Source organism: Hoplias malabaricus, chromosome 9, assembly GCF_029633855.1.
Source record: "Hoplias malabaricus isolate fHopMal1 chromosome 9, fHopMal1.hap1, whole genome shotgun sequence".
NCBI lineage: Eukaryota > Metazoa > Chordata > Actinopteri > Characiformes > Erythrinidae > Hoplias > Hoplias malabaricus.
This window is the reverse complement of record NC_089808.1, coordinates 39,704,421-39,720,092: the sequence shown is the minus strand read 5'-3', so window position 1 is coordinate 39,720,092 and position 15,672 is coordinate 39,704,421. Positions and strand designations below refer to the sequence as shown.

Here is a 15,672-nt window from a genome sequence, read left to right as displayed (position 1 = left end):
GGTCAGACCAAGGGCAGGTGCTTTTCCCCAGATACACAGTGTGACTAAAAGTTTTGGACACCTTGAATCAAAGGCATAGGTACCTTACTGCAGTAACTGGTCCTTCTTTTTCTGGGAACATTTCTGTGAGGATTTGATGGAGAGTTTTGGTTGAACAGTGGGTATCCATCCCTTCAGAGAACATAGTTCCACTTCCACGCAGCCCAGTGCTGGGAAGTTTAAGACCATCAGTCAAAACTTGTCGACTACATGGTCCCTAATTTACTATGCTCTACTCTTTTTTGCTTCTCCACCAGGTGAATCAGGTCCTGGTTCTGGAAGCGGGTTCTTGTTTAGTGGGTGTTCTCTCGTGGTTCAGAGCGAGTCGAGTAGGGACTAAACCGTGGTGTGTAAACCTTGCAGAGCGCTGATCGTCCAGAGAGAGTCGTCACTCTACGCCACGCAACGCAGACGACCAGCACCAACTCTCCATCTGTAAAATCTCCAGCTGAAAAAAAATCTATGTGTTAGAGGCAAGGTTTTGAGATGACACCCGATACATTTCAACAAGGGGAGTAGAGTCCAGTAGAGTAGGTACGATGCAGTGGAAAAGCACCAGTCGCGACTATTCAAGGTTCTGTCAGTCAGTTTTCATCTGTGGAGTTTGTGCAAGTTGTGTTTACAGTTGGAGTCTCTTAAAGCAGTTGAGACTCATTTTTTGTGTTGTTATGTGTTGCTAGGAGATGTGTCCTGGGGGCGGGGCTTATGCTTAGGAGTGATGTCCGTTTTTGAGTTCACACTGGTGTAAAGGTCTAGGCTTCTGCATCAGGAAAAAATATACAAATAAAAAATGGAGGGAAAAAGACACAAAGTTCCCTCAAGGTGTGTATTATCTTCTCCCCCTTTTTCATTTCCCTGTTTGGCTGATTTTAGCGTCAGGGGCGACGAGGACAAGAGCCTCTCGGAGCCCCTCAGAGCTTCGAGTGGGTTCTCATGTGGCTGAATGCAAATACGGTGATTTTGGAGTAGCGTCAGATCAGGGGAGGATTCTCAGGGACTCGGTCGAGTGGCTGAGTGAAGAGCTGAACCAATCACACGAGGTTAGCGCCGGCAGCTGCTTCTGCATCTCATTCCGTCTTTCCCAAATTAACGGGGAGGGGAAAAAATGCTAGCTTTCCAAGGTTGCGTGGCTAAAGAGGGAGAATAATGTATTCAAAAACAGCACTGTTTGGGCTGAATGCACTGATGCTGTTGCTGTTATTATGCTGCTGATGTTTTACAGAGAGGAACCGGGTGAAATGTGCGCTGTTATGGAGTTAGAGATGCTCTGTGGTGTACAGGGTCCTGTGGCTCCTTCACAACTTAAATTCCCAGGCTTATTATTTCACAGCTGCATTAAAAGCAGTGCAAACCACCCGAGGTATCCAGTAGTTACATGATAAGGAGTGGAAGTGTGGAGGTTAGAAAAGCCTTAAAGTGATTATTGTTGGCTGATTGATTAGTTCTGGATCCCAGGGGCGTCCCTCCAGAGCAGTTGTTCTTTAACTGTGGTACGCCTTCCACTGGTGGTACGTTAAGCAGAAAGATGTGGTGCGCGAGATGACCTTGAAAAATGTACTTTTCAAGAAATGCACCATGGTTCATTACGTTAGTAAGGGAACAGGGGACAGAGGGAACACAATACCCCAGTATTTTGCAAAATCCAAATAAACAAAGCAGGTTCAGCTGATTACTGGAGGTAAACAAAGGCAAACTCACTCCTGCAAGCGCCGGGAACCGCTGTGACCTGCTCCAAGTGTCTGTAGCCTTTAAAAGAACATAATGGATATTAAATTAACCTCTCCTCATTTTTCTTTAAAAACACTTATTTCCCACAAATGTTCTATGTTTTAATAAATGTATAATTCTGTTTAGAAATCAATTTAGGCTTCTTTGATGTGTTTTGTATTGTTTTTAGGAATTATTTTAGAATAATTATGTGTAAAACATGCACATTTTAAGTAAAAACACATACTTTCACACTAGTGCACTAGGGGCTGTGAACCCACACACACACACTAGTGCACTAGGGGTTGTGAACACACACATAAACTCACACTAGTGCACTAGGGGCTGTGAACACACACACACTAGTGCACTAGGGGTTGTGAACACACACACACACACAAACATTCACACTAGTGCACTAGGGGCTGTGAACACACACACATTCACACTAGTGAACTATGGGCTGTGAACACACACACATTCACACTAGTGCACTAGGGGCTGTGAACACACACATTCACACTAGTGCACTAGGGGCTGTGAACACACACATTCACACTAGTGAACTAGGGGCTGTGAACACACACACTAGTGCACTAGGGGCTGTGAACACACACATTCACACTAGTGAACTAGGGTCTGTGAACACACACTAGTGCACTAGGGGCTGTGAACACACACTAGTGCACTAGAGGCTGTGAACACACACACACACATACACACTAGTGCACAAGGGGCTGTGAACACACACACATTCACACTAGTGCACTAGGGGCTGTGAACACACACACACACACACACACACACACATTCACACTAGTGAACTAGGGGCTGTGAACACACACACATTCACACTAGTGAACTAGGGGCTGTGAACACACACACATTCACACTAGTGTACTAGGGGCTGTGAACACACACACATTCACACTAGTGCACTAGGGGCTGTGAACACGCACACATTCACACTAGTGCACTAGGGGTTGTGAACACACACACATTCACAGTTGTGGGTTCTGTGCCTTGCTCAAAAGAACCTCAGCCTTAGATGTTGAAAGAGGAGACCAGTGCTATTCCTTCCCTCCCATCACCAGCTTTTCCTGCTGGTCGTGGGAATCGAACCAATGACCTTCCAGTGCTAACCCCTCCTCTCTTGCCTTTAGGCCACAGCTGCCCCGTTATCAGAATAAGATTCAGAGAGATGTTGCTCCTTGTGTTTACACTAGGTCCTGTGTTGTTTTTCAGGGATGGTGAACTACAGCGAGGTGTCTGGTTACCCACTCGTCCAGCACTGGAGACTGCGCTCCATCCTGTACCACGTCAAGCTCAACCAGTGGGTTCTGTCCCAAGGTAAGGCCCAGCACGGACCCCCTGTCCTCCTGTCTGCCGTCTCCTAGCACACGCCATCTCTTACCTACTGAGGTTTTCTGGAATGTAGCCAGTGTGTGTAATATTTCTCCTCATTAATTACTTTAGACTCAGACAGATCTAAAAACAGACATGTATTTATTTTAATGATAATTATGACTTGACACAAGTGAAATAATCTCCTCATGGAACGAGACACTTTCGCTGGTTACACTGTCTCAGTATACGCTGACTAATCGTATTATGTCCTTTCAGCACCGACACACTGAAAACTGTTAGAGATATGGACCACATTTATTATTATTTGGTTTGACACAGTGCTGTTATTTTACGGTGCAACAGTCGTGCATCATAAACCGGTCACACCAGCCACGTTTAACGACTCGCAACCTGCTGTTTGTGTACGTAGCACTGTGAGGCTCACACATTTACCACTTTTACCTAACAAGAACACACACACACACTGGTTCCACTATACTTTATAGGACTTACCAAAGATAAAATGATAAATGTAGCTAATTAATACAAAACCAAACCCTAACCTCAGTAACCGAAGGTTAAACATTTGACACATTTAGTTTTTGGAATAAAAACATATTGAAAAGTTAGGAGATGATTTTTTTTTGTCTCGACATGTCCCCCCCAAAAAAAAGGACACTGTCCTCAGAATTGACTGTGATTGCTGGAATTATGTCCTCACATTTCACATAAACCAACAAACACACACACAAACACACATTTACACTGTTACCTGGGGAGGTACTTGTTGTTATTGAGGAACTATCTGTTGTTGTTGTTGTTGCTGTTGTTATTTTCTGCAGAAAAATAGAAAGTAAAGAACCAGTAAAAAAAAAAAAAATCAGTTGAATATTTTTTTTATCTCATCCCCGGATCCATACAGAACTGAGCCAGGAGGAGAAAGCTTCTGTAAACATTCCCTCAGAAGCAGCGGCTTCACTCAATATTCACAGATTATTTCTGCAATAGCCCCTTCTCTGTGTTTGTTTTTGTTTTGTTTGCTTTGGTAGTTTTCCTCGCGCTCTGATTGGCCGCTTCTTGTCGAAGACGAGCTCTCACACTGTAAACACATTGACTTAGAAAGTGAAGTCACCTCAAAACCTCAAAACTGCACAGCGGCCATTCTTCATCAAACCTGCACCAGTTTGAAACTATTTTGACTTGAGCGCAGTTGATAAATCAGCTTCAGTGAAGTAAAGCCCCACCTACCAGTGCCTCATTTGTATATCATTTACATGAAACCCTCTATAGTGCATGTGCATGTTCTGGCAGGGAATCCATGATAACATGACCAGGAGTCTGAGGTGGGGCAGTGAGTTCATGGCTCCCCCTACTGACCAAATTGTGTATATTTAAACTGAAAGGGAATGGAGTAGGCACTGCAACCTACTGCAACTGATGGGTAAACTCAGCAAAGGTGGGATATGAGCCAGGGATTCTCAGTTGGTAGAAGCAGCCCATCGTGCCAGACAGAGTTCATATTGATTTCTGTGTCTTGAGTGGCACTCCATCACTTGAGTATCCCCACGCCAGGGGAATTCCTTTTGAGACTCGGACAAGCAGGGTCCTGCTAATATTAATACATTCATCGCAGATTTTCTAGAGACAGGTGGATAATCTCACAGCAGCCTCAGAATGAGAAATATTACTGATATATTACTGATATATTATGAGACACGGTTGACTGAGATGTTTAGCTCTTAATTAAAGATCATTTTTGCAGTGTGATTGTACAGAAATGGGTCTGAGGGTGGAAAACCGGGCCTAAAATTGTGTTTAAGGGCCATCTCTCAAAACCATTAGTGTGTGCTACAGCAGTTATTAGATTCTGGGACTCTGCCAGCGATCAGAGCAGAACAAATGCTCAAAGCAGTCAGTGGCTTTCGCAGTAATTTTGCTCTAACACATTTCTCTCTGTACTAGATGAACCCCTGTCCTCTGGTAAATTGAGCTTTGTGTAGTTTTGATGGTGTGGAGGAGTCTCAAGTTTTTTTTGCAGTGTTTCCACCTTTAAATTCCTGCTCTTCCACTGGAAAAAAAAATCGTAAGGAGTGAAATCTAGGCAAAGGTAATCAGTGTCCCTTCAGCCTTTGGTATGACTATTTCTGGCTGTACAGGACAACTCACCCCACAGCAGTGTTCTCCCCCTGTGTAAACAGCCCCTGTTCAGAACGCCTGCTTTCAGCACCTGTTCCTTTAAATGATAATGAGCCGCTCGCTGTTCACCCCGACCCCGAGCGCACAGCAGTGAGGAGCAAGGAGCAGAAGCTCTGGTTTTTAGTTGTTTTCGCTCTGTTCTCTTTCTTCTCCGTTCTCGTTTTCTCAGTTCTCATTTTATCCCATGTTTTCTGAGGTAGGCAGCACACAGAAAACTGACTGGGGCGTTCTTGTTTCACAGTGTGTGGGTTGGTGGTCTCCAGATCCACACATTAATGTAAACATGCACTGTACATTTTTGATTTTTAATATTATGATTGTATATATGACATAATACAGCTGATCAATCCTTGAAATGGAATAATGCCAAAGGAATAATATTTTTTCACAATATTCACACGACAATCTCACAGTGTGAAAAATTATAGACATATTCACTAGATTTTAGATGAGTTCATTGCTGAAATGTTACTTTTTTTTCCAGTGTCTTTCCCTGCTCTGCTGCTCTAACATCCCGCTGTGTTGCTGGGCTGGAGAAATCTCTGGACATTGCTCTCTAAGCCAGAAATAAGCTGATGAGTAGTTAGTGAAGCAAAACTCTTCTAGAAGCTAGAATAGACTCCTCTGGAGTCTGTTTAAAACTGTGGGCTTTGACTGCACCTGGAGCACAAAGACATCCTTGGATTAGAGATCTCTATCTTCTAAAAGCTGAGGGCTGAAAGGGTTAATCTATATCAGTATCAATATTGAAGTTTAAAAAATGAGCAATCCTTTTTTTATTATTTTCTTTTCTCTGGTTCCCTCATTCTTTTCCAAACAGCTGTAAATTCTGACACATAGTGGCTTGGATGAGTCAGAGACTCTGTACTGTATTCAATATGGCTGCCCCTCTGTGGGGGCCCCGTTTGGGGATCATAAGCTCACAGACCCAAGGGCACAGCAGAAGCTCAGCAGAAAAGTTTTTTTTTTTTTTTTTTTGCTGTTTTCACTTGGTTTTCTTTTCTCTCTGTACTTACACTGTACTTCCACACGGTCCATAGATTGTTCGGCCCATTGTTGTTAGATAACTGAAGATGTTTTAGTTTCAGAGGCAGGGGGTATCTGTGTGTAACGCAGGCGACAGGTTGGAAGGGTGCATGAGCTGTAGCTATTTTGGGGGCTAGCAGAAACTCAAGGTCATAACAAACAGAGGTAGAAACACAGGCAGACTGTTAAAGTTTAGGGCCCTCTGTTATCAGACACCAGAAAACAAAGTAAGGGTCCTGACCGATCAACAAGGAGACATTCCCAGGCTCTTCGGAGGGAACACACTGTGACACAGGAATATAACCCTGGTTTTAATGTTATGCCAGGCAGCCCCCCCACCCCCGTCCCCTTTGTTGTGCTGTCCTCTGTGTCCTCTGTTTGTGTGCGAGTGTAGAGAGCTGTGGCAGTAGTGTCAGCTCAGTCTCAGGGATGAGGGCCCATTGTCCTTCACTCGGAAACAGTGACCACCTCTTACCACAGAGGACTAATGGACGTTTAGAGGGCGGAGCTGCTACAGGCTGTTGTCCAATCACTAGCAGGATGGATGTAATGTTTTTATTATATATAAACACACACAATCATTTAAAATATCATTGTAAAAATATGTATAAGTGCATCATAACACATCTGTAACGTATGAACTGTGTTTATTTACATTCTTGTCGAGGGGTTTTGAGGCTGTTGTCAGTCGGTGGTGGAGGGAAGCTGTTTGACCAATGGTTGATGTAGATGCAGGTTGTAGATCAATAACAGCTGAGGGACGTCGAGGCTTAGACATATTTAATGTTGTGTGTCGTCTGGAAATGGACCTTGATGCAAAATCAGTGCGAAATCTTGGACATTTTACACGGTTTAGAAATCCCAGTTGGAGGAACGTTTTCGGATCCAAAAAAGAGGACATGTCCGGGAAAAAGAGGACGTACGGTCACCATGCATTTTTAATAAACCCCATTTCCAGAAAAGTTGGGACACTGTGCAAAATGCATGAATTAGAATCTGATGTGTTTATTTATTTATTTATTTATTTATTTATTTATTTAACTGTTTATTATTCATTTAGAACAGAAAAAAGCACAAATAAAACATCTCCAGTGTTTTCACTGAGCAACTGACATTTGTTGTGGGAATATAAACACATTTAAAATCTGATGTCTGCAAAACACACCGATAAATTTGGGACACAGTGTGATGTGGGAGTGAAAAGTTTATAGATTATTCGAGTTAGATTTGCATCTCAACACATCCCATTATAAGCAGGTGCAGTTGTAGCAGTCGAGAAGGTCATGTTTGATTATGTTCAACAGGAGTTTCCACCTCTGGGCTGTGGCTCACCACTTTGTGCCAGAATTTGTGAGAGTTATTTCAGAAAGTTCAAAGACAGCATTTGGACTTCTTAGTTCAAGACTTTGCTATATTTTACCAACTAATGTAATTCATTCATTCATTATCTGTAACCCTTATCCAGTTCAGGGTTGCGGTGGGTCCAGAGTCTTTCTGGAATCATTGGGCGCAAGTCGGGAATACACCCTAGAGGAGGCTCCAGTCCTTCACAGGGCAACACTAACACATTCACTCACACACTCACACCTACTGACACTTTTGAGTCTCCAATCCACCTACCAAACGTGTGTTTTTGTACTGTGGGAGGAAACTGCAGCACCCGGAGGAAACCCATGCAGACACAGAGAGAACACACCACACTCCTCACAGACAGTCATCTGGAGGAAACCCACGCAGACACAGAGAGAACACACCACATTCCTCACAGACAGTCATCTGGAGGAAACCCACGCAGACACAGAGAGAACACACCACATTCCTCACAGACAGTCATCTGGAGGAAACCCATGCAGACACAGAGAGAACACAGCACACTCCTCAAAGACAGTCATCTGGAGGAAACCCACGCAGACACAGAGAGAACACACCACACTCCTCACAGACAGTCATTTGGAGGAAACCCACGCAGACACAGAGAGAACACACCACACTCCTCACAGACAGTCATCTGGAGGAAACCCACACAGACACAGAGAGAACACACCACACTCCTCACAGACAGTCACCCGGAGGAAACCCACGCAGACACAGAGAGAACACACCACACTCCTCACAGACAGTCATCTGGAGGAAACCCACACAGACACAGAGAGAACACACCACACTCCTCACAGACAGTCACCCGGAGGAAACCCACACAGACACAGGGAGAACACACCACACTCCTCACAGACAGTCACCCAGAAGAAACCCACGCAGACACAGGGAGAACACCTGTGAGCTTGGTCACATGATCCCTAAGAGCTAACAGGTGTGGGGCACGGCTACAGGACACAAGAGACCAAAACAGACAGGAAAACGTCTAACCGTGGCACACACAACCCCCAGTTAATAAGACCTGCATGTAGCTTCAGTGGAGCCAGCACTAGCCAAACATCTGGCTCCTGGTAAATATGTGTAAAAACTGTTGAGGAGACTAATGGCTGCAGTGGAAACGTTGTCTGTTTTCACTTAATACCAGTCTTCAGCCACTTGACAGTTTGTGGTCACCGTCATCTGATTCCCCTCTTAATGAGGACCATAGGAGACTGATCTGGACGACAGGCCGGTCAAGTGCACACACTCTGGGTTTACGAACTGTTCTAAACCATGTGGAATGAGGTTCTGCTGAAATAACCATGGACTTCCCCGGACAGAACACGTCATCATGATGGCAGCATACGTTTCTTTCAAATCCAAATATACACCTCCACAACAGTTGTACTTTCACATATACGCAAGTCACATGTGCCATGGGAACTGATACCACCCACACACACACACACACACACACACAAACCAAGACTGATGCCGGCTTTTACACCTTTCACTGATAAAAGTCTGAATGCTCCATTTCATTTTTGGCACAGGGGACTTGCCATCCACTTTTTTCCCTGAAAACAAGCCGAACCATGGACTCATCTGACCGTAGCACACACTGCTGATGTTTCGGACGACCAGAGATCAGCTCAAGCCCAGAGCATTATATGAACAGTTACCTTACAGTTTGGGTTTAAAGGAGCAGTCCGTCTCAGTCATTTCCTCCAGTTATTCTCCGCCATGTTGTGAAGCTGCTCCTGTGCTGACACCTGGTGGCCTGGAGGTGTCAGATATCGCTATTTTAGACATTGCCATGGTGTGTGGGTGTGGGTGTGTGGTGGGGGATTGGGGGGGGGGGCACTCTGTGGAGCATAAACTGGTTCATTCAAGGACAGCAACAGACCAATTTATTTTTCAACTGATTAATGCATTAAAACCAATTAAAATAAGGACTAATCACATTTATTGATATTGTTTGTAACACAAGTGATTAAATGGATGGATTGTTCATTTAAATTATTTTTCAATAAGAAGCTGACACTGAGCCTTTTGTCAGAATGCGATTAGAAGCTTGTTTGAGATTCAACTCAGAAGTTTCTGCAGCATATTAAACAGCTTTCGTAATCACGGAACTTTCTCTCTCTCTCTCTCTCTCTCTCACACACACACACTCTCTTTCATTCTCTCTCATACTCTTTCACTATCTCCCTCACTCTCTCTCTCTCTCTCTCACTATATTTCATTCTCTGTCATACTCTCTCTCTCTTTCACTCTCTTTCACTCTCTTTCTCTCTCTCTCACTATTTCTCACACTCTCTCTCTCTCTCTCTTTCACTCTCTCTCTCTTGCACTATTTCTCACACTCTCTTTCACTATCTGTCTGTCTCTCTCTGTTTCTCCTCTATCTCCAACCTCCAGCTTTCAGTTCAGCGATCCGGGCTCTAGACGGCGCCACTCTTCGCGGCGACTTTGTGTCGATTCTGAAGGAGTTTGGGAACCATTACATCCAGGAGGCGGTGTACGGATTCGAGGAGTCCTGCACCATCTGGTACCCAAACAAACAGGTGCAGAGGCAGCTGTGGCTGGAGTACCAGGACATCAGCAAAGGTAAAGCTCTCCAGCTCTTATCGCTCCTGGGTGGGTTGCTTTACTACCCGCCTTTGATTACCAAGCTGTCATTAAGACCTCCATGTTAATCAGCTAGGGCTCTTCACACTCAGGTTTTACAGGTTTAAGGAAGGAAGCCTTCTAATTAAACATTATTAACTTCAAAAGTTCCACTCCACCTTAAATGGTGAATCTATGAGGTTAATCTACAAGAGGGCTGAATACACTTGGGACAAATCAGTGTTGTGTTCTGTTTATGGTGTGTGTTGTTAATGTTGTTGACTTTAAAAACATCTTTACACACACACACACACACACAGAGTGGTAGACAGTGAGTCTCAACACCCAGGAAGTTTCGCGTCACGGCGACCAGCGGGAGTTACCCCAGAGCCTGGAACGTGTACAGGGTGGTCAGGCGGGGGTTAAATGACCGCTGGTGTCGCAGTGGACGCTCCTGTTTGATACGGCAAGCTTGTGACTGGGTGAAAATGATCAATGAGCGAGGCCTGGCATTAAACCCAGACGAGGTGTGATGTGAGGTGTGAGTGGAGCCGCAGGTCTGGACAAGCGAAGTGAAAACTGACCCTCTTGAACCCAGAGACTTTCCGGTCGGTCCAAGCGCAGATTTCCTGGTTCTGCCAGCGCTGGCCGAGGAAAAGTAAACCCCAGCTGAGCTCAGGGGAGGCCGGGAGCAGCTGCTGGACCTTGACTCGCCTCACCCGACTCTGCCTTGTCCAGCTCGGCTGTGTCCACCATCTCTTGTATTCCTATACGACTGATGTCTGGAGATAGACGCTGTTTCCTTGTTTATGATACGAAGCACTGACGACCCCCCCCCCCCTGGTGGAGAAGTCCCTAAATGTGAGTGTGTATATCTACCCCTTGTGGTGCAGCTCGGTGTGAGTGAGTAGAAGTCAGTGAGTATGTGAGTGAGTGACTGTGTAACTGGGATAGAGGGGTGACGTGAATGAATTGATTATTAATTGAAACATTGATTATGTTAATTGAGTGATTGATTATGGTAATTATGTGATTGTGGTAGTACGTTTATATGTATGTAAAGATGAGTGAGTGAGTGAGTATTTTAGTTAGTGCTCTCCAGCACATCCATAGACTGCTCTGAATCACACGCCATGATTCTGCATGAGGTCCCGGTGGATGGAGGTCAATAAGAAGTGGTCAGACTCTGCTCGGTATGAGAAGGACCAAGGTTGTCTGGCTCTGGGACACGTGCGTCTGGCCTTTTTCATTCCAGACGAGTGTTGAAAAGGGGGAACAGTAAATGAAATAAGGCTGACTGTGCTCCTTATATGGTCTTTCCCATTTGCTGCCGGGAAATCTGTCACTTGAGTGGCACGACATTTTCCGCCGCCGTGTCGCCATCTCGATGCAAATCAGCCGCGTGGCAATCAGAGAGCGGAGCGGCAGGCTGTGTTTGCAGAGCCCCCCTTCCACTTCCTTTTTCATGAAAGAGAAAGCGTTAAGTAACTCCAACTCCCAGGCCACTCACATTGGTTGGGTTTTTGTTGAAACACTGGCACGCCAAGCCATCCATCTTTTCCCTCCTAGTTGTTTTCACACCTTTGACAAAGGCGGATAAGTAATGACCCCCCCCCCCCCCCCCCCCCATACCCTCGGCTCCAGCCCAGTGACTCTCGCACCATTGTTTCCTTTGGTCCAATCCAGCACTTTGCCTTCCTCCCAAGGACGCAGCCTCGCAGTTCCCACAAACCTCAGCGCTCCTGACGGATGGCCTTAAATGATTGAGTTTTCCTGCCGTCCTGAGAACTCCATTATTCTTCATTTCTCCCTTCTCCGACTTGGCCACCGACACCATTACGCTATTAACGCCGCCCTGCGAAGAGTGGAGGGTGGTTGGGGGTGAGTGGGTTATGTTTGTTTTTTTGTTTGTTTGTTTTATTTTTTTTTTTGTCTCTCACTTATTTGTCTTTTTTTAAGGATTATTTTCACATTTTACATTTGGTTTGAAACCTGTGAAACAGAGAGAGAAAGAGATTGATGAAGAAAGACTGAGAGAGAGAGAGAGAGAGAGAGAGAGAGAGAGAGAGAGAAAGGAATACAGATGGAATAAAGATAGCAAGCAAGAGACAGGAAAATCGAGAGAGAGGGAGAGCGAGGGAGAGCAAGACAGACGGATTATAAAAGAAACAGCCAAGTATGATTGTGAGAGAGAAAAATAGACAAAGATATCGAAGGAGACAGGGACAGACAGAAAAAATAAGAAAGATGGACAAAGAGAGAGAAACAGAGGTGGAGACAAGGTGCAGCCTTGCCGGGGCTCTTAATTCCTCCCACGCCCCAGTGAAAGGTCCTGCTCTTCGGGTGTGGGTAATGAGCTCGCTGGAGACCTGGCAGGAGACGGGCGCTCCTGCCCTCGCCCCAGATCGCAGCAGTTCTTCTCTCCAGCGCGTTCGGAGGGACGTGCTGTCCTCCCGCTTCATGCATATTCATTAATCAATTTGGGCAGAGACGGGGGACTGCTTCTTGATGCGTCAGCGGAAAGTAATTCATGAACAGACTCCTCCGTGTTTGTGTGGAGGCTGTCGCTGTCCGCGGTGCCCCGTAGATGGACGTTCACGCTCCACACATTTTATTTAAGCCAAAACAGCTAATGTTAATACACCGTGTGGCTAAATGTTCCTGGACACTCCACACACAGGATGAATTCAGCGGCTTTAGTTTTAGAAAAGCATTGACTGTAAGATGAAGGTTGCCATGTTCAATGCCTAATGCCCCATAGTGATGGTCTGTGGAACAGCAGAACTGTGTTCTCTGCCATGATAAAGCTCCGTTTGATAGATTTGTATGAGTTGGACCCAATGATAATCGTCCAGCATCATTAGCTGACCTCACAGATGCTCTAGTATCTGCCATCTGATACTCACAGCAATGTTCCAACAGTGCAAAGCCTTCTGAGAAGAGCAAACAGCCAAATAATTAATCCCATTTATTTCAGAAAAAGTGTTGGATGAGACGATGTTGAATTTCTGTTTGTGTGTGTGTGTGTGTGTATGTGTGTGTGTGTGTTGCGTTATTGACCTCCATCTTTGCCATTGTTTCTGAAAGCTATTGATCAGACATAAGTGCTGTGTTTGCTAGAACACTCCGGTAATGGATGTGAGTTCCTAAATTGTGACTCACCACCAAAACGAAGGGCTGGTCAATTCTGATCACATTGGACTTTCTCTCAAACGAATGCGGGTCCAGAGCTGTGATTGGACAGGCTCAGACAAGACACTTGTTTCACAGTGTGTGGGTTGGTGGACTCTGCACTTTAGTTAGCTAAGGCCTATTAATGAGCTATTAAAGGCACTACAAAGTGTCATTGAGGGTCCCTCCACAGAGATGATGTGAAGGTACCATCACGGGAGCAGTTTCCCTGAAAGTGTGTTGGGAGTTACGTACAAAGATAACAGTATCATTTTACGATTTCAGGTTTTTATAACGTATGAATTATGAACACATTTTATAAAGCTTCTCGTAAAAGTAGATTCTCAGTAATATTTTCCAACCGAGACGCCCAGGATCCGAAACATTACTGAATACGCTGCAGCCTAGTTTTGACAGTTTGAAGTTGCCCACATTAATGTCTGGAGAATCTTAGGCATTGTGCAGATCTCTGTGATGAAAAACTACTTGGCGAGGATCATCAGCTTCACAAGCAGTAGCAGTGAAGAGCATGCTTTTGCTGCAGCTGCTCTGCCCTGCTCTACTTGATCTGCTTTGCCTGTGCTAACCTCTGCTAAGCAGCCCTGCTCACTGGCCAACTTACAGCTGCTATAGGCCATCCATACTGACTGAGAGAGCCTGTTTTCCACACTGCTTTTCAGCTCTGTTCACTGGCTAACTGCCTGCTCTCACAGCTGCTATAGGCCATCCGTACTGACTGAGAGAGCCTGTTTTCCACATTGTTATTCAGCTCTGTTCACTGGCTAACTGCCTGCTCTCACAGCTGCTATAGGCCATCCGTACTGACTGAGAGAGCCTGTTTTCCACACTGCTTTTCTGCTCTGTTCACTGGCTAACTGCCTGCTCTCACAGCTGCTATAGGTCATACATACTGACTGAGAGCTTGTTTTCCACACTGCTTTTCAGCCCTGCTAGCTGGCCAACTTACAGCTGCTATAGGCCATCTGTACTGACTGAGAGAGCCTGTTTTCCACACTGCTTTTCGGCTCTTTTCACTGGCCATCTGCCTGCTCTCACAGCTGCTATAGGCCATCTGTACTGACTGAGAGAGCCTGTTTTCCACACTGCTTTTCAGCTCTGTTCACTGGCCATCTGCCTGGTCTCACAGCTGCTATAGGTCATCCGTACTGACTGAAAGAGCCTGTTTCCACACTGCTTTTCAGCTCTATTGACTGGCCATCTGCCTGCTCTCACAGCTGCTATAGGCCTTTCATACTGACTGAGAGAGCCTGTTTTCCACACTGCTTTTCAGCTCTGTTGACTGGCCATCTGCCTGCTCTCACAGCTGCTATAGGCCATTCATACTGACTGAGAGAGCCTGTTTTCCACACTGCTTTTCAGCTCTGTTCACTGGCTAACTGCCTGCTCTTACAGCTGCTATAGGTCATACATACTGACTGAGAGCTTGTTTTCCACATTGCTTTTCAGCCCTGCTAGCTGGCCAATTTACAGCTGCTATAGGCCATCCATACTGACTGAGAGAGCCTGTTTTCCACACTGCTTTTCAGCTCTGTTCACTGGCTAACTGTCTGCTCTCACAGCTGCTATAGGCCTTCCATACTGACTGGGAGAGCCTGTTTTCCACACTGCTTTTCAGTTCTGTTGACAGGCTAACTGCCTGCTCTCACAGCTGCTATAGGTCATACATATTGACTGAGAGCTTGTTTTCAACATTGCTTTTCAGCCCTGCTAGCTGGCCAACTTACAGCTGCTATAGGCCATTCATACTGACTGAGAGAGCCTGTTTTCCACACTGCTTTTCGGCTCTTTTCACTGGCCATCTGCCTGCTCTCACAGCTGCTATAGGCCATCTGTACTGACTGAGAGAGCCTGTTTTCCACACTGCTTTTCAGCTCTGTTCACTGGCCATCTGCCTGCTCTCACAGCTGCTATAGGTCATCCGTACTGACTGAAAGAGCCTGTTTTCCACACTGCTTTTCAGCTCTGTTGACTGGCCATCTGCCTGCTCTCACAGCTGCTATAGGTCATACTTACTGACTGAGAGCTTGTTTTCCACATTGCTTTTCAGCCTGCTAGCTGGCCAACTTACAGCTGCTATAGGCCATTCATACTGACTGAGAGAGCCTGTTTTCCACACTGCTTTTCAGCTCTGTTCACTGGCCATGCTGCCTGCTCTCGACAGCTGCTATAGGTCATCCGTACTGACTGAGAGAGCCTGTT

The 15,672-nt window shown here is 45.6% G+C and overlaps 1 protein-coding gene across 4 annotated transcripts in view; it reads left to right on the top strand.

Moving 5' to 3' along the window:
- astn1 (astrotactin 1) overlaps positions 1-15,672 on the top strand; it is a 411,265-nt gene that overhangs the window by 280,597 nt on the left and 114,996 nt on the right. For all 4 annotated transcript variants that reach the window (XM_066680749.1, XM_066680748.1, XM_066680747.1 and 1 more), the window contains 2 exons: positions 2,992-3,096; positions 10,093-10,281. In XM_066680749.1, coding sequence (XP_066536846.1) covers positions 2,992-3,096; positions 10,093-10,281 — 294 coding nt within the window. The remainder of the gene's footprint in view (positions 1-2,991; positions 3,097-10,092; positions 10,282-15,672) is intronic.